A 19,221-nucleotide genomic window follows, 5' to 3' on the forward strand; every position below is an offset into this window, starting at 1 on the left:
TTCCCCCTCTGTTTCTTGGCAGTTCTTACCTTTTTTGTGTTTGCTGCTTTCTTGTTTGTACTTGCATTGTTGTAACAAATATGTTCACATACTTTTAAAAAAATTATTGTGGCTTTCTTAATCCACCCGTGAAAAATTCATCATTAACAGGAAGGGAAAAAAAGCACTCTCTAATAAAATGATTATGAATAGAGACATTAGCAAATTGGCTGTAGTATCATGTCAGCAGCTTCACTGCAAGTATCCTTCAATAGGGGCACTGCTCCAGGGCTGAACATGCCTCTCTGGCTCCTGACATTAATACATCGGATGCCATTCTTTTTCTCTGTGTGTGTCTCCCCCCAACTCTCGCTTTTTATAATCTGACAGAAAACAACAACAAAAAACAAAAAAATGCCCAGAGCAGCCCAGCACACTCCGTCTTCACATCAGAGAAAGTTGCTGTGGTAAGCTGTGCAGATGACAGAACACAGCAATTAGACGACATACTGTTTGTTTAACAAAATGTTTCCTCTCCGACACTCTTGAGTTATCGTGGCCATTAGCCGCCTGATTTCAAGTATTTATCTGCGTGCCGCTCTGAGGCTCTGTCTCCATCAGCAGTGGCTTTTGGTTTTTGTCACCACTGCGACCCCGCCGCAGAGGACACATGGTGCGTCGCTGCTGACGGGGCTGCTGCAGCTGGATTACATATTCAGCCTGATGGCAGCCATGTTGGATCTCAGTGGTGGTCCACTCCCCTGTCCTCCATCTATCAGACAGAGGCCATTTTGTGTCACGTTCTGACATATTTGCTGACATGTTTCATTTGGGAACAGATGTTAATGTGAAGGAGGTGCAGATGGAAACCTTTTTTTTTTTTTTTTTTCTTTTTAATTCAGTTATTAGACTGTTGTGAATAATTGTTTTAGCAAAGTGCTTACAAGACAATTATTTGCTGCAAAAGTGTGAGAATTGAGCGAAATAGAGGGATTATTTGTTTTTTTTTAACAAGTTTTGGGCTGTTTTGTCCGTTTATCAATCCGTTTTCATTCTGCCTGTATTGCCACCAAAATATGTTTACAATGCTATGTTGGTGTCATTTTTTTCAGCACAACCTCAACTATATGACCTTATAATAATTTTTTATTATTATTTTGAATTACTGGATCAACATTTTGAACCTCCCCCAAAAATATTTAAAATCAGATTTTTTAAAGTTATATACATATACATATAAGAGATAAAATGAGAACATCTAGTTCTCTATTTTTTTACTAAATATATTTGACCTTATCTTTTTTAAAGAAACATTTTATAAATATGAAAGACAGGTGTCATCCAGTGATCTGTTGATTATTAAGTCTTGATACATGAACAATGGACAATGGCATTACCGTCAGCGATGATTAGAGGGAAATAAATATTGTAATCAAAAATGTAATCAAACTGTTTTTGTTTAATTTAAATTCTAATTGAATCTGGGCTGTGATGAATCCCTAATTTATAAACAAAACAATTCATCAATTAATCAAGAAAACAATTGGCAGATAAATCAATAGTAAAGACAGTTGTTTATACAAAATTTGCTCTGGTCCGACCAATAAAAAAACCCCTGATATATTAATTCATTCTAAGGAGTTCTGGGTAAAAATATAATCCAAATTATTAATCAAAGAGCATATTAGCCAATATGAAGTTTAAAGGGCCAAACAAGTTAAGGATCAGAGTTGTTTTCCTTCACCAAAGTGCACCTGTTCTTTTCCAAATTGGCCGACAGTGTCAGTTAGGGTGGCGATAAAGATAAATGGCTATAACTGTGGGTCTGTCTCTCCCCTCTGCTCCCCTACACAACTGCCCTTCTCGCCGTCTCCCTCCCTCCCTCCCTGGCTGTGGTCAGAGTGCCAGCTGATGAAGACGGAACGGCCCAAGCCCAACACATTCATCATCCGCTGCCTGCAGTGGACCACTGTCATCGAGCGCACCTTCCACGTGGAGACCCCCGAGGAGAGGCAAGCGAGTAGCACACACCTCTCGGCTCACAGAGCAGTAAAAAAACAAATAATTTACATGCAGAAAATTTGCCCCTGTTGCTGGAAAGCAGTTAACGGCTCTGCTCTTCTAAGATGTGGAAGCACGCAAACATACACATTTAATCATTGCTATGCTATTGCTTGGCAGAACTCACACTTGAAATTGCCTTCCTGTTGATAAGAAGACAATTACATGATTGGGCTGCTGGGCTTGCATGATGGTAAATGGACTGATGTAATCTTTTTGCTGCCTGTGCCTTCCTCAGGGAAGAATGGACTAAAGCCATCCAAGCAGTGGCTGAAGGGCTGCAGAAACAAGAGGAGGAGATGATGGACTCCTCTCCAGACCCCATGGACATGGAGGTGTACCTGACCAAACCCAGACAGAAAGTGGTACGGTCCTTTTTACACTGCTATGTATCTTCTTCTCTCTGCTGTACACTTGAGACTTGTCACTTGTCTCAGCCCACCGTGCAACGTATGTTTTCTTTATGAGGTCGCCCAAAATACACTGTTTATCGTAGAAAGAAACTGTAAAAACAGACATTTTTGTTGAAACTTTCCGACAGAATTATTATGAAAGTTTCTGTTTGGAAAAAGTTACAAAAACCAAGCTTAAAATTGTGATATTTTTGTCAAAATCACTTTATCCTACACGTCTCATTTAAAACGTTGCCAAAAATAAACTAAATTTAAAAATATATAAATTTGTAATAACTAGATCCTGTGAAAAATGTTAAATTCTTCTCCTTATGTGAATGATTGATTTTGCTGAGACGAACGGCCACGTGACAAATATTCACTGAAAATCTTTTTACACAGAGCAGAGAGGAGCGGACAGGAGAGGTTGTAAAAATGCAAAGAGTTCAATAAATAATGTGGAAGATAATTGGTTCTCCACTTGCTATACGTATTGGACACGTGTGGGCACTTGGAAAAGTGTTGTATGTTTGAATTCCAATTATTCCAATTTTTAAAGACTAATTTAGCAAAGAAATTAAACTTAAACTTTTTTTTTAATGATTTATGTAATTATAACTGTTATTCTGCACAAAAGACATTTTTGAGTTGTTCCCACTTCTAGACATGATTGTGCTGATTCCATAGAGCTGCAAGACTTCTATATTTCATAAATATATTATATATTGCAGGGAAAGACCACTTTGAGTAAAATGTAAAAAGAGCCCTGAAATGAATTGTTTGGGTTCAGAGGATTTTGGCTGCATCCACATGAATACATTTATTAGAACATTTTAAAATGCTTCTCCAGCATTTCTGAGCCTCTAAAACGGATTCTTTTGGAATCACTGCTGACTACTGTCAGCCTGCTCTAATATGTTAAAACACTTGTGATATCGTATTTATTTTAAAAACGCTGTTTAAAAATTAAAACATACAAGTGTGGATGTAGCCTAAGTCAACCACCCTGAGTATATTATGGTCTTCTAACTTGACCATTACTCTGCACCTCCACCCGGCTCTGACTTTTTCACGTTAGGTCACCTCTCCACAGCTACTTTCCCAACATCAGCCGTGGGTGGCTTAGCACCAGATAGTGTGTCTGCCAGGTTTCACGACCCACACATGTGTCATGACAGAAAGGTCTGAGGCTACCGGATTGGATGTCCACCACACAACCATTTTCAACATTCTCCTCCGCGACTGGGTCAGAGGTTAACTGAGACATAACCACATATAGGCTGAACCATTAGAGGAGTGGAAATTGCATCGTGGGTGAAATAGTGCCTTAAATGCTTCTATGTTGTTGTCAGTGGGATTGTGTGCCCTGGCTAGTTAGAGCACAAGTTTGTTAATGCTTCTGTTTGTAACCGGACACGACTTTCTCCCCTCTGGCTCTCCAGACTATGCACGACTTTGAATACCTCAAACTCCTGGGAAAAGGCACTTTTGGCAAAGTTATCCTGGTAAAGGAGAAGGCCACAGGACGCTACTACGCCATGAAGATCCTGAAGAAGGAGGTGATCGTAGCAAAAGTGAGTGGATGCCAACAAGCAAGTATAGGAGAGAAAAGACACTGTGGGGAGGGCAGTGGAGCAATGACTGATACCTAAATGGTGAGCCATTGTGAGAGTTGCACAAACACTCTTTGTGGCTTTTTTTTTCAGGATGAAGTGGCGCACACACTCACAGAGAACAGAGTCCTCCAGAATTCAAAGCATCCGTTCTTGACAGTAAGGAGCCCCTCCATATACCTAAACCAAACCTTATTTTAACTCGCAGAGATCCTCGGGAGCCTCTTCACTCCAACCCAGCAGCATCCATTCAGAAAAAAGCGGCATTTTTTACCAGGAATGTTTTGAAGAGCTGTTCTTACAAAGGCTGCAGTCGAGCTGAGTCTTTTATAGCAGCACTGTTGGACGTTCCTTTTTGTATCAGTTAACTCTTTCTCTGTAAGTCTGAGGTGGGTTGAAGTGAAAAGCTCCTCCAACATGTAAGGTCTAAGTGGTGGGTTGAAGCAACACATAATGTGATGTGCTCAGTGCAATGAATGGAACCGATGTTTTTGCCACACAACACACTGGATAAAGGTTTTTTTATTTGTAACTGAAGGGTCAAAACTACATTGTGATGCTTCATGTTATTATCAGATGTTTAAATGCCAGCTTCCTCTTGAATTAGCCGGTAACGTCACCAAGTTCTGCTTTGAGCGTTCTTGTTCTGTGTCTGCAGGGACTGAAATACTCCTTCCAGACACATGACCGGCTGTGCTTTGTCATGGAGTATGCAAATGGTGGCGAGGTAAAACATTTTAACCATCACTAAATCTGCACATTTAAATTAATCTTATTATACTTTCTGAGCATTTTTCTTATCAACTTTCTCTTCTTTTGTCCTCTTTCTTGTCATTGTCAATTTCCCCTGTCCCCCTCAGCTTTTCTTCCATCTGTCAAGAGACCGTGTATTCTCAGAAGAGCGGGCACGGTTCTATGGCGCAGAGATTGTGTCAGCGCTGGACTACCTGCATGCTGAAAGGAACGTGGTCTATCGCGATCTAAAGGTAGGTGGAAACACATCCTCTTTCATTCTTGCTGTCGGTCTCTCTTCTGTCTGTCTCTTTCACCCCCCCTTCATTTCTCCCCTGGCAGGATATAAATAGGGTTTGCCTCTATCGAGAGCAGTGGCAGTGGCCAGGGCTTATTGATCTGCCTCCCCCAGATCAGTCTCCAGACCTCACTGCAGCTGGAGGGAGGCTCGGTCCATACGCTTACTGCAGCTAGACAGAAATAACCACCAGCCCTCTTTGAAACACATCGCAACTGCCTCCCGTTATAGCATGCGCTCAGTGTTCTCAGTGGGTGATTTCTGATCTCTGGTCCGATTGATGTCATTTTACATCCTGGCAGTACAACAGTGTTGGTTAACAAAGAGAAAAATGCTCAACATCATGAAGTAAAGAAGTTTTATCTGCTCCTTTTTTGAATGATCAAAAACTGCACAAAAGAAAATATATTATCAGAGACAGATGCTGCAGACTGAGGACATGTTTAGGAGAGCTGTCGGGGTAATCAGTGATGCAGTGTTGCAGGGCATATGTAGCCCCACTACTTCCAGCTGATAAAACTATACCAGCCAGGTCAGCACAGCACTCCCTCCCTCCCTCCCTCCCTCTTTCTCTCCCTGGGGTTTATGAGGCAGGCTCCCAGCCTGCTAGGGTTCTCCTGAAAATGCCAGGGTAGCAGGATTGGAGGATGTGCTGACTCTGGCTAGGCGCTGCTGGCCACGTGTGAGCTACAGTTGCCAGGTGACTTTAACAGAGAGAGAGAGAGGGAGAGAGCTCTGATATTAAAAGGCAAAGCAGCCTCAAGTCATGACACTGCATGATGCACACCCGTAGGGTCAATTTACCTGTACATGTAGTCACTGTGTACATCCGTCCAGCATGTTTAAGGGAATTTTTAACTTTGTTTTTATACTTTGCGGCAATGGAAAAGTTGGTGTGTTGAAAAAGAGATGCTGTGATAAAGGCAGACAGGAACAGATATGTTGTTTGTGTTGAAAGATACCACAGAGATGCTGATTTAAGGTCGCTTTCACAACCCAAAGTTTTGTCCATTTTAATCAAACTCTGGTGCGATTAAATCCTTGTTACGGTTCATTTAGTTGCTTGTGAACGATCCAATCACACTCTGGTGCGGACCAAAACAACCAGTCTGAGAACACTTGCAGAGGCGGGTCGTAGGGCAGTTCTATTGCACTGTAAACTTAATCAGACCAGAATCTGACTAATTAAAGTAAATAACCAGAGCAATAATTTGTCATTGCAGAATTATCAATATATTGCTCAAAATAACGATAATTTTTATAAGAAGCAGATCGTGGTAGGAGCATCAAGACTCGCCTTCTCTAATTATACAGCTGTCTGATCGCAGCGCATCAGCTGTGGAAATAATGGATCAACACATTATTGACGACCCGAAGCCTCAATAGGTACTTGTTGTGAGTGTTTCTCTCCAGATTAGCAGATTAGGCCGGTATAATCTAACGGACTCATTTTTTTCTCGGTTCCAAATTGCTTTGTTTATGTCCTTGTTTATATTTTTCACAGCCAACTTTTCAACCAATAAGAAATGATGGTGCAAATAGATTTCCAGCCCTCCACCTTCGTACATGCCCCTATTCAAATCTTTTTTATTTATTTGGTCCGCTTACATTTCTGCACTGTGAAAGCAAACCAGAGTAAATGCAAAACAAACCAAATGTATCAATTTCACTCTGATTCGCACAAACCAAAAGGACTTGGGTTGTGAAAGCGACCTAATTTAAGGTAGTGGGCCTTTATGCATCTGTCAGATAAAATCTCTATGTACACATGGATTAAGTGACCAATTCAGTCATGAGTTAATTTTTTATTTTAAAAGACAGAAACGGACACAAATGAAAACTTGGGTGCTTTGCAACAATTAAAGTGATCAAAGTTATTGATTATTAATTGATAATTTTAGCTTGCAAAAAAATAGTTAATGCAAAAAAGCAGTGGTTGAGAGAAACACTCAATACTTGCACAAAAATTCAATGGAAACATAACTGATGCCTGTATTTTTGTACATTTATGAATTAATATTCCTGTCACCTCCCAGACGTATTTGCTTGTTAACTCTTCTTAACTGTGAGTCATTTTACAGTGATGCTAACGTCTGTCCTATTTCTGTCAGCTGGAAAACCTTATGCTGGACAAAGACGGACACATAAAGATCACGGATTTTGGCTTGTGTAAGGAGGGGATCAAAGATGGAGCCACCATGAAAACTTTCTGCGGGACACCAGAATACCTAGCACCTGAGGTAACCCCTAATACTGACTTCTCCCTTTCTTGCAGCAGAGTCAGTTTCATGGAGGCACATACAGATACAAATAAAAAGGAAGAACGAACATGAAGTAACCTTTCAGGTCACTTTTGAGCTGCCGGAAAAACTTCAAAGTCTCTGAATTATTACAGTGGGGTGAATACTGTTCTTTGAGATAAATATCTGACATTTTAGAGACCTAAAAATTAATTTAGTAAAGAATCGTTAGTTATCTAACAAAGGACTTTGAATTGGTTGAGGTCAAACCACTCAATGACTCTTCAAGGACACATGCTTGTCCTCACCTCACCTCACCTAGTGTTATAAGATAAACAAAAACAAAGTGAGATTATTTTGAGAAGCTTCCAGCGTGTGTGGTTGGACATCATTTGGTGAGAAGCATGCGGAAGAAAGGCCAGCTGTCCCAAAATGCCTTTCTAATCTCCAGCTGAAGTCTGCAAGTTAAGAGTGTGTGCCGTGTGCCCAGGGCAGGGCAGCCGGCGCTCATATTTGCTGTATGTGGAGGGGTGTGGCTTCTCCCTATTGCGTGCAGGTATGACAAGTGTTGGAGTGGGCAGTGTAACCCGATATTGCATTGTGAGTGTGTTTGCACTCGCCCCCTTCGCCTGTTGCCGTAAAAGTGTTTTCCGGGAGAAGGGTGTCTATGTTGACACAGTTGCCGTATCGTTGTTTTTAGCCTCCATTTGGAATTTTCTGCTTGGTAAGAGGAGGAGGAGGGGTGATCGGCTGGCAGCAACTCAGGAAACGTGAGCTTTCGCCCCTGGGGGAAAAAAAGGATCCACATTGGCTACAGCTGTTGTGTGGCACCATGGGAGCCACAGCCCCACTGCTGCCCCGGATGCCTCACCTGAGCTGGGCATGATATTCCACAATGCCTCCTAGAATATATCTTATTTTCATCATGCAGACTAAACCTGTGTCCTAACATCAGCACCAGGCCAATGCTGCTTTTTACTCCTGCACACCTGGACAAACATAAAAAAAATGTTTATTTTCTACACTTCTATAAACCTTTTTTATAGAGTCCCCCCATCTGTCCATCTTAATCTCGCTCTCTCTCTCTCTCCCTCTCTCTCCCTCTCTCTCCCTCTCTCTCCCTCTCTCTCCCTCTCTCTCCCTCTCTCTCGCTCCGCTCCGCCACAGAGCAGCACAGTGTGTGACAGCTCCAGCTCTCGGCAGGGAAAGAGAGAGAGGGCAAGAGAGAGCCGGGAGACATCAGGGGGCGTTACCATGGCAACAGGGTCGCTGGCGAGTGTCTCTATGGAGTGCGGGCCAGGCAGTGTTACAGGTTGTTCTGCAGTAAACAATGACCTTGTTGTGTGTGCTGCACAGGAATGCTGTAACGTCTGGGAATATTCCACCCAGAGCAGGCGGGAGGGAGAGGGAGGAGAGACCCAATCTGCCTGGCCAGTTTGTCTCTGGAGTCAGGAGTGGGACAAACTCACTCTGTCACATTTATTAAGTAGTTACACCAAGAAAACCATTATTGGCGGAGGGAATTGGCTTTTGGGGAATAGGGTTTAATTCCGCCTCTGAAACTGATCTGGATTCATGAGGTTTGGAGATTAATCGCTGTCAGTGCAGAACTTTGTGCACACAAAAACAAGTGCAGTATACAGCTCAGGAGCAGCAGCAAGTGTTTGTGCTTTTATCTGCTCTCTCCTCCCTTTCTCCTCCCCCTGTCTGTGCTCCTTTGGGGCAGTGTAACAGTATTAGTTTGGGGCTGGGGCCCAAGCAGGCAGGCAGTCCTGGTTACGTATATGAGGGATGAGCTTGGCTCCTGCGCTCCTGGCAGCTTCACAGCTGTGGCGCTCTTCTACATATATGGGGCAGCTGCGGGCCCAGCTGTCGCACGGTGTGAATCACACGACAGCGGCGCTGGAAATAGAGACGGCCCAGTAATCCTAGCCCCGCACCGGCTTCACGTTTCTCCCCCTGCCCTCCCAGTCCTCCTCCTCGATGCTCACCACTCACCACAGCGCCAGCCGGAGTGCCCACAGACACATGAGCGGCTGCGTGCGCACACACACACACACACACACACACACACACACAAACACACATAGTAGTTTTGTTCCTTTTACGGACACATCCGTCCATCTGTTTTCCAGGACCCTCTCTTTCTCGGCCTGTCCACCGTTGTGTCCATATCTAATTCTATTAATCCGCCCACGTTTTTTAACCGAAGTTTCTATTCTTAGGTGTGAACTGCACAGCATCACGCTGCTCGAGGTTTAGGAGAACAGACTGTTCTCCTTGTCTTGATTTCACCTTCAACATCCGCCTGGCGAGGTAGAATCCAGTACATGTCCCCAGAGACCTTGGAACAACTCTGCTCAGCAGCACATTAGTCATGCAACAGGTTGCGCTGTTCAGCGAGCACAACACTGGAGGAGTTTGTCTCATTAAGAACTGTTGCAAAAAGTCATCCTATGGAATTAATAAGACTAAATATTTCCCTCTCTCTGCTTATGTTCAATGAGCAGTTTGTTTGTAGGACTGGTCCGTGTTTGTTGCTACACATTTGCTTATTTAAGCGACCCACACCTCTGCTGCTTGTTGATCTGTGTGTGTGTGTGTGTGCGCGCTTGTGTGTGCGCGCATGTGTGTTTGTGTTTGTGTGGACGGCCCTGCGGTGATTAAATATGCAGGGCTCCAGGGGAAACTCTATCCTTGCTCCTAATGTGAGATGTGAGTCAGTGCTGGCTGGGGCTGCCTCAGAAGCCCAGGCCAAGGGGGAGAGCAGGTGATTTTGGTGGGGGTGGGGTGATGGGGGGACAGTTGCTTTAGGGTCAGTACGTCCAGCCTAAAGAGCTGCTGTCTTCACAGTACAGATAGACTTTTTACATTTTATAAAAAAATACCTGTGAACTATACCCCCTCCCCAAGTTGCAGAAATGGCTCAAGAGCATCCCAACAGCTGCATGAATTAAACTGTCACGCCCTCCTTGTCCCCAAGGTGCTCGAAGACAACGACTACGGCCGTGCTGTTGACTGGTGGGGTCTCGGGGTGGTGATGTACGAGATGATGTGCGGCAGACTGCCCTTCTACAACCAGGACCACGAGAAACTGTTCGAGCTCATCCTGATGGAAGACATCCGCTTCCCCCGGACACTCGGCCCCGAGGCTCGCTCACTGCTCTCCGGCCTTCTCAAGAAAGAACCGATGCAGAGGTGAGGATTGTTTATAATACAGAAGCAGAAGAAATATTTCTGATACGTGCTCACAAGCTTTTCTTATGATAAAATTACTGGAAAAATTAAAAAAATGTATTAGACATAGCAAAAACAAATATCAGTGTGACCAGTTTGCATATTTATTAACCTCTTTCAGACTGCTGTTTCAAGCTGTGATATTAACACCTCTGTGATGTTTCACCTTTAATCTAAATGCACCAGCGGCGTAATGTGGGGACCAAATGATCCCGGCTCTGTTACTACCTCTGAAGGCGGCGGTACAGAGCTGGGATCATTGGGTCCCTACAATTACGCCTCTGGTACATTTAGATTAAAGGTGAAACGTCACACAGGGGTTAAATTGGCGGGATCAATGTGAACTGGCAAAGTCTGGCAGAAAATATATGATGTATGTTATTTGTGCGATAAGAAAGTAAAGTAATAAAGTAATAGAAAAGGAAGTGGAGCGTATCTTCAGAAACACGCTTGAGTCCAATAGTGATCGAATCATGTTAAACAAAATGCAGATCTACTGTAGAATCTCTTTAGCAAGGAACAGCATGACGGGCAGTTCTTCGTCCATCATTGTTTTGAATGCACTCTCCGCTACCGCCACTTACTATTCCCCCTCTTGTCACTGCTCTGTTACACACCACAACCACCGTCTCCTCACACTTCTTTCTGCAATGCAGGATTTCAATGTGAATGGACACCAATACTCAGTATGAATGTCTAAGGCCTAAGGCGAAGTGACTGCACAGCTTGTTACGGCACTTTTGTGGCTCTTTACATTTCTGTCGTAACACATCCTGATTTGCCCTTTTGTCCTCATCTTCCAGGTTAGGTGGAGGGCCGGACGACGCCAAGGAAATCATGCAGCACAAATTCTTTGCAGGAATCGAGTGGCAAGATGTTTATGAGAAGAAGGTGGGTGTGTAAATTGTTCATGTTGTTTAGTTTCTCCCTAATTTCCTTGCGTTTGTCAACACTGTAAGGACAGCCAGCTCAGATAAGCATCGCTGCCCCGGGGATCAATAAAGTTACGTCACTTGAAGCATAACCACCATGTAGAAAAGATGGAGATTGTCATCAGGAGGACAACTGTTTCCAAGCTGACTGACGCCGCCGCTGATGTGCCGATATGTTTGTATCTCTTCTCCTCTCCAACAGCTGGTCCCGCCGTTTAAGCCCCAAGTTACCTCGGAGACGGACACACGATATTTTGACGAGGAGTTCACAGCACAGACCATCACTATTACGCCACCCGGACAAGGTAGCGCCAAACACGCATCCAGTACAGTTAATATGACTTCAGATCATCAGGCTGTTCCTTATTGTGCAGCTTTAGTGTTTGAATGTGGCGGTCAGGCAGATATGAGCTGTGTACTGTGTGAGAAGATGAACAGCCATCTAAGTTGGCTAATATATTTCCCTCCACATGAGGGATTATGCTTTCAATTAGGTTACTGAATCAGTAATCCTTGACAAAAGGGTAAACTAGTGAATTGGCTTACCCTAAAATGATTGAACCTGACATTGAAAATGAAAGGAAACAGTGACAAAGATTATCTTGAGTAGTTTTATCCTCTGTACAGAATTTTGAGCTGCATTCTTATAGTGAAGCTTCAGTTAGCTTTGAGTGTTCATAAATGTGAGTAAGGAAACCATTCTGTTGGAATAGAAAGCTCTCTTGATGAGAGGAGTGTCCCCTCTCCTGGAGAGCCGGTGCAACTAAAACAGAGTGTCATGCCTCACAAAGTTATCAAATGAAGTGTGTGTGTGAATTACAGCAAATGTATAAAAGCAGCTTGGCTACTTAGTTTATAATAGTAAAATAATAGATTCACAGTATATAGGATTATTGGGACTATACATACATACAAGCATGCATGCATGTCTGGTTGCAGTAGGTAATATCTAAAATCCTCTGTCACACTTCTGTAGTTTTATATCATATACTGGTGTATTGTACATGAACTGTGTACCAAAATCATGCTGCTCTATGGAATCAGCAAAATCATGGCTGAAGTGGTAACAACTCAATGTATTTTGTGCAGAATAACACAGATATAATCAATTCTAATAATTTGCATAAAATGGAATTAATATATACAACACTTCCAAGTCCTCACATGTGTCATGAATATTGGAAAAAAGGTTCCACATATTATGTATATTGAACTATTTGCATTTTCTGCAATCTCTACTTGCAGCCTGTCCTGTCCTCTCCTCTCTGCTCTGTGTAAACGGCTAGCAGTTATGTCTGATTTAATATTTGTCAATCAATCATGGCTTCATAGTGTCGCTGAGGATCGCAGAATAAAATGGATCTAGTTATTCCAAACAGTTTATTTTTGGCGATTTTAAATGAGACATGTAGAATAAAGTTATTTAGACAGAAAAATCTGAATTTTAAGCTTCGTTTTGGTTACATTTTCTAACAGAAACTTCAATAACCTATGATCCATTCAAGGACTGTTGGAAAGTTCAAATTTCAACCATAGTTTTCACAGTTTCTTGCTATGGTAAAGGGTGTAATTTTGGTGGTCCTTTAAGGAAAACACAAGTGATGATGAGGGTTAAAGCAGGAGATATTGGCTCATGGTGTATATTGTCATATCACCCACCCCTATATTACACAAGAATTGATAAGCACTCCTCTGCCTTCTCTCCTCAGATGACAGTATGGAGTCATTCGACAGCGAGCGGAGGCCCCACTTCCCCCAGTTCTCCTACTCTGCCAGTGGGACGGCCTAAACGACTCTCATACATTCCTCTGGTCCCACCATCTCCCCTCACCCCACCCGACTGCACTCTCAAAAAAAGACCGGGGCCATGGCCCTGTCCTCCCAGCATTGTCTGCAAGATGCCATTTGGTGGATGTAACATTTCCAATCTGCAAGTTGTGTTTTCCAGGAAGGAGGAAATTCAAGACAAAACAAAGATAACTGTGTGTTGTTCTGTGAGGCCTTTGAAGACTGACCACGGAGAGAGAGCGTTAACACTACCCTGCATCTCCTCGTCCTTATGTTGTATACTGAGCAGGCATCCATACATCATAATGAACAGGGGAAATGTAGTCATGTTATGCACAAATTAGGCCACTGATGTGAATTTTGCATTGAAAATATACAAGTGAATATGAATTAACCATTTCAAATAGAACTAGGCATAGTGTGGACCAAAAAGATCACGTGAGCAGAGAGTGTGTTGTTTGTTAATGAGTGGGTCAATAATCTGTGTTTTCCTCTCTTTAAGACTTCTGAACAATTCAAAATACCATTCAGACTTCAAGACGTTTTGGGCTTCAAAAGTGAATGTATCAAATAAAGTCAATCTTTCTGCATTTAACACATGGCTGAGACTGAAATACCATCTCCTGGAGAGGATTTTAAAAAATCAATTTTCTACTACCCTGATGCAGAACTGACACCAATCATTGTGCTGTATTACCACAATAAGTCTAAATTAATTGTACAATACAGTGTGATGTGAGGAACGGCAGCAAAACATGCAGCGCAATTAATCATTAAGGGCCTGCAGTGGATTCCTCTTGACTGTTTGCACATCAGAGTCACTGAAAGACCCCCAGTTTCCTGTCCAGGATAATAAATAGCTCCTCCACCCCCCCTGAAGTAAGTGCTTATAGTTCCTGATGCCTTCCTATCTCGATGCTGTGCTGCAGACACCTCCTGGTTTCCCTCTGATCAGGGTCAGTCACTGCTGACCCATCAGAAACTCTTCTCTCCTCTGGGTTTTTCCTCCATGTACAGTACAGTATTGGGTGTTTTTTACACCCGGTGCATTCACTGCAGCCTCAATGAGGTCACTTTAACATAATACACTTCTAGGAATACTCTGCAGACAAACTGGGCTTCAGGGGAAACACACACACACATACAAAGTCTTCTTTGATTTGCTACTTTAGGGGACTTCAATCCCTTCACAAGTTATTTATGAGACCAGCAATGACTAAAATGAGTTTTACTGTGCCAATGACATGCACTTTGCTGCCCCAAAATGATTGTATTTGGACTCTTATTTGTACTTCATGGTTGGTAAAGACTCAATTAGCGTATTTTATAATGTAAATTCAAATGTTGTGGATACAAATAAAACAAGAATTACTTGTTTGAATGATCACTCCCCTTTTTACAGATGGCTGAGGCTGAAACTCTTATTTCAAGTTTTGTAAAAGCGCTTCAGTATTTTTTTTTTTTTTAAGATGACCGATAATCATTTTGCATTATACGTTATTGAATGTAATGGTTTTTATGATATTGTTTTCACTTCAATCGTTTGCAAACCTTTTGTTCAGTTTTTGAATCTGATTGTTACTTATTCCTATGCACGCTCACCCTTTTTGCTGTCACCTTCTGAAAATAGGGAAATTCATTTTATACTTTTTATTTTTTATTTAAACTTTTTTGTACCTGCCCTCCCATATTCCTGAGACTGAGGACACCAGCTTTAGTAAACAAATAATATAAACTTTGTACACTGTTTTTACTTGTTTCTTTTCAAAATTGATGAAATAAAAGGTCTTAACAAAACAAAACCCAGACTTTTGTTGTGAAAATCTTACTGCACTGGCATCAAAGGCATACAAATGAACTCAAGAAATGACTAATCAATTTCATATTTGGTTAAATAAACAAATAATATACATTTTGTGCGCTTGCTATACTGTTTCTTTTCAAAATTGATGAAATAAAAGGTCTTAACAAAACAACTTATTGTGAAAATTATATTGATTACTGTATCTAAACATTTGCATTGGTAATGTACATAATTGAGAAATATTTTTTCATCTTTTCCTACTGCACTTATATGTATTTTTCACATAAATATCCTTCCCAGTCAACTGATTATGTTCTTTATCTTTCATTCCTTTTTTTCCCCTCCCCGTTTTCTTTAACCTGCACTTACATGGTTACTTCAGTTTTATAAACATTTGCCACATAAATTTAATATTGCATATGACTATTTATAAGTTCCTTTTAGTTGCACTGAGGAAATAAGTGCATTAGGAGCAGGGTATTTGTTCATCTAAACCTCATTGTGATCACACCCTACAGATAAAACCCAGCTAAGTGTGTGAGACAAATGCTCCAGCACACAGCGGCTCTGTCTGTGTCTTGGCCGTGTTCTCTGCCTCTGCAGGACTGCTCAGGTCCACCTCTGGGGCTCTGCAGCTGGTCGGAGACGAGAGAGATGCTCCCCCCGGGGCCTCGGGCAGATGGTACAGTCTCTGGAGCAGATGTTGACAGCCAGAGCTCACAGTCTGTCTTTTGGCCAGCTGCAATGCACAGCGCCACACAGCACGACCGAGGCTTGGCCCAGTGTGGCGCTCACCTGACAACCATCCCTCACCTGACTCGAGCTGCACTGCCCAACAGCAGCAGCAGAGTCTGGGCTGCAGCTCCGCCACAGGCCTCCCCTGGGTGATGTAGTGTTGTGCTGTGTGAAGAAAGTGTCACTCACACTGAGTGCAAGCCAGAGCTCCTCTCTGCTTTGTACTGGAGACAAAATGTTTCCTCTAACATGTCAAAATATGGAGCCAATGGAGGCTCGCATTGATGTGCATTAATGTATATTGAGCAGTATTGATTAGGAGGTGATAAAGTGAATGTAAAAGCCACTAGCACATATTGATTTTGCCTTTTCGAATCTATAAAATGATTTCCTCTGAGTATAAGAATCAAGATAAAGGTTAAAAGTAAAAGACCATTGAGGAAAAAAATGATGTGTATTTGGAATATGACTCAAACAAAGTCAACACAAATGATCAGCTTTGGACTTCTTAAAGCTTAAAGACTGATGTTTGAAAAGTGTAGAACCACCACTGGGATTTGTTTACATGTCTTGGATTTGGAGAGGTTGTCTATATTCTGAACTCATTGATTTATTGATTTGGATAAGGAAAAACTCACCCAAACAAACAATAACAGGGGAAAAATGGAAGAAATCTCAGAAGAGAATAGATGAAAATAGTAAGAAGAGTATAGAGGGGGGAAGCAATAATAGATTGTAAACATACATATATAAAGAAGATAGATCCAATAAAAGAGGGCTTGTTTTTGCATTGCACCTGGTCATATATAAAGCTCAATATATTCTGACATCATGAGAAACTTTGCATTGGATCTGCAAATTTGTTTAATCATTAGCGGGCATTGAATTTTTTTTTAGAAATAGGTTTGTGCACTGCAAGGAAATGGTGACATAGAAGACTGATTCCCATCTACCAATAGCCAGATGTTAAAAAGATCACGTAAACTCCCAGAAATGAATGCAACACTTTACTAAAGATCTGGCAGCTGTACTTGAATTTATGCTTGAATATAATACTTGAAATATTACTATTTTATTATTTAATTACACTATTAGTCATCAGAGCAAGCCATGATTGTTTATTTTTTGCATCTATATATCATACTTATTTAGATATTATTTATTTTATTTCAGACATGACACAACACCAAATTCTTTTTTTTTAAAACCCACCGAAAATGAAAAAAAGGATTAAGTTTAATTAATTAACTCCTACCTGCTATATATTTGTTTCCTATTTGCTTCAAACGTAATGCTCATGTACAACCGTAACCTATAATATTTATGTATCTTTTTTGCTTTGAACATTGTTTTCACAGTCTGAATTCTACTAAATCAATCAATTTCAAGGTACGCGTCTTGGCAAACGGTATGTTTCTATGCTCATTATATCCAACAATTTCATTATTTACACCTGTGCTTTTCCTACTCGTATTTGTTTTCATATGAGAATGTGGCAGAGTTCAGGGCCCTTGCAAACAGGTTCGACCCGTTGACTTCAAGCCCCTTAACATCAACACTGAGAGCAGGTGAAGTGGAGGGAAAACTTGTACAAACTTAGAATAACTTTTAGCTTTTTTAAATTAATTTTTAACCAGAATGGTATTATCTGTTTTATTTGAAAAGGACAGCAGACATAGTAGTAGCTAAAGTATTTTTTAAAAGTATTTTATACACATGTTTATGCATATATCTTTTCACTTCAAATAAATGTATCTCTATTTTTCCATACTTCTATTTTATTTCTATTTGTACATATTTTTAAAATGACCTTAGTCTTGCATTTGTGTTCTATATTGTTGTATATTTAGTGTAGCACACTTTTTTATAATTATCTTTATTTTATTTACAGACCTACTTATCTCTATTTCTAATTATATTTCTATTTCTATTTCTATGACAGCAGGAACTGTAACAAAGCAATTTCCCCCCAGGGATCAATAGATCTTTATCACTTCAATTTTACACAAATTAAATCTTCTTTTCTCTTTATTGCTTACTGCCAACATCAGGTTGTGTTGAAATCAATTAATGAATGATGATGCTTGATTTAAGTTGCCCTTAACATCCTGCATTAATAAAAAAAAAAAAAAAAGGAAGTTTTACTGAGATCAGTGCCTAAATTGGAACTAGAGCGCCATCTTGCGGGTATAAGACCTATTTTTTTTAAGTATTTATTAGGGATTAATATTTCATATGGACACATAATCACCACAGGTTTTATTTTATCATAATTAAAAGCAGATGATTACATAAACTAACATGCTTCTTGATGAATTTGATGTGGTGTATGATAGTTTAATGGAATACAATTATTGGCGCCACATACACAATTTTTAAACAACAATGCATTTTTTGAAATCCAGCCTATTCGCTGAAGCAGCAGTTGCAATAAATAGTTTAGCTCGTTGCCACAGAAAAGCAATAATTTCATTTTACTTGATGATGATATATTTTCCTTTCTGTGTTCTGGACCGAGCCGGCCAGCATGGGACACAAAATAAACAAAGAACTGTGGCCGTGAATAGGAGCAAAGATCGTCAATCGTTACGATGAATCACCTGATGGCTAAAACTCCATACCTGTCTGTCAAAATCCGTACGCATGCGCTCTACACCTGCAGTTTTATTTTGCAAAGATGAGACTTCATTTATCCCGCAGTACAGAAATGTTGATCATCACAGCAGATGTAGATACAAACGGGGAGTAACAAAGAATGTTCAAGCAGCTTAGCTTTTTCTAGTTTAATTATACTATATTAAATACGCTAAATAATACCAATATTTCATTATCGTATAAAGCTAATATTCTTCCACCACTGGTTAGAATATTGTAAGAATCGTGTGAAAGTTGGTTTCATATACAGGACATTTGCTGATGTTGGTGCATAAGAACAAACAAAGTTGTAGAATATAGATATGGATTAAGGCAAGTACTTAGTAAGTACAGCTTAAAAAGAAGAAATGAAGAATAGAAAAAAATAAATATATATATTTATATATATAAATAAACATAAACAGTAGAAGCAACATGCACAAATGTGGAGTTATACTATAATAATAATAATAACAATAACAACAATAATAACAAGTATAATAATAGTAATTATTATTATCATTATAACTATATAAAATATTGTATAATGCTTCACGTACTTTTTCTCATTGAATTACACTTATTATACTAATAATATAATATATTTTTATTTATTTATTAAGAAATAAACAAAAAAAGAACAGTGGATTACTTATTAGGAGCCACAATATGAGAACAAGACACTAGACACTTCTAGACAACAAAGACTCAGAAACATATTTACAAATTAGATGTAATGTAAACACAAATAACATACATAGAATAATATAAGGGAC

At 40.5% G+C, this 19,221-nt stretch overlaps 1 protein-coding gene across 4 annotated transcripts in view; it reads left to right on the plus strand.

Moving 5' to 3' along the window:
- Positions 1 to 13,988, plus strand: part of akt1 (v-akt murine thymoma viral oncogene homolog 1) — a 36,050-nt gene extending 22,062 nt beyond the window's left edge. For all 4 annotated transcript variants that reach the window (XM_059353169.1, XM_059353170.1, XM_059353167.1 and 1 more), the window contains 11 exons: positions 1,880 to 1,991; positions 2,279 to 2,405; positions 3,875 to 4,006; positions 4,139 to 4,204; positions 4,704 to 4,772; positions 4,906 to 5,031; positions 7,187 to 7,315; positions 10,299 to 10,513; positions 11,356 to 11,443; positions 11,687 to 11,789; positions 13,194 to 13,988. In XM_059353169.1, coding sequence (XP_059209152.1) covers positions 1,880 to 1,991; positions 2,279 to 2,405; positions 3,875 to 4,006; positions 4,139 to 4,204; positions 4,704 to 4,772; positions 4,906 to 5,031; positions 7,187 to 7,315; positions 10,299 to 10,513; positions 11,356 to 11,443; positions 11,687 to 11,789; positions 13,194 to 13,273 — 1,247 coding nt within the window. In that variant the 3' untranslated portion in view covers positions 13,274 to 13,988. The remainder of the gene's footprint in view (positions 1 to 1,879; positions 1,992 to 2,278; positions 2,406 to 3,874; positions 4,007 to 4,138; positions 4,205 to 4,703; positions 4,773 to 4,905; positions 5,032 to 7,186; positions 7,316 to 10,298; positions 10,514 to 11,355; positions 11,444 to 11,686; positions 11,790 to 13,193) is intronic.
- Positions 13,989 to 19,221: the final 5,233 nt, after the last annotated feature.

Source organism: Centropristis striata, chromosome 16 (genome assembly GCF_030273125.1).
Source record: "Centropristis striata isolate RG_2023a ecotype Rhode Island chromosome 16, C.striata_1.0, whole genome shotgun sequence".
Lineage (NCBI taxonomy): Eukaryota > Metazoa > Chordata > Actinopteri > Perciformes > Serranidae > Centropristis > Centropristis striata.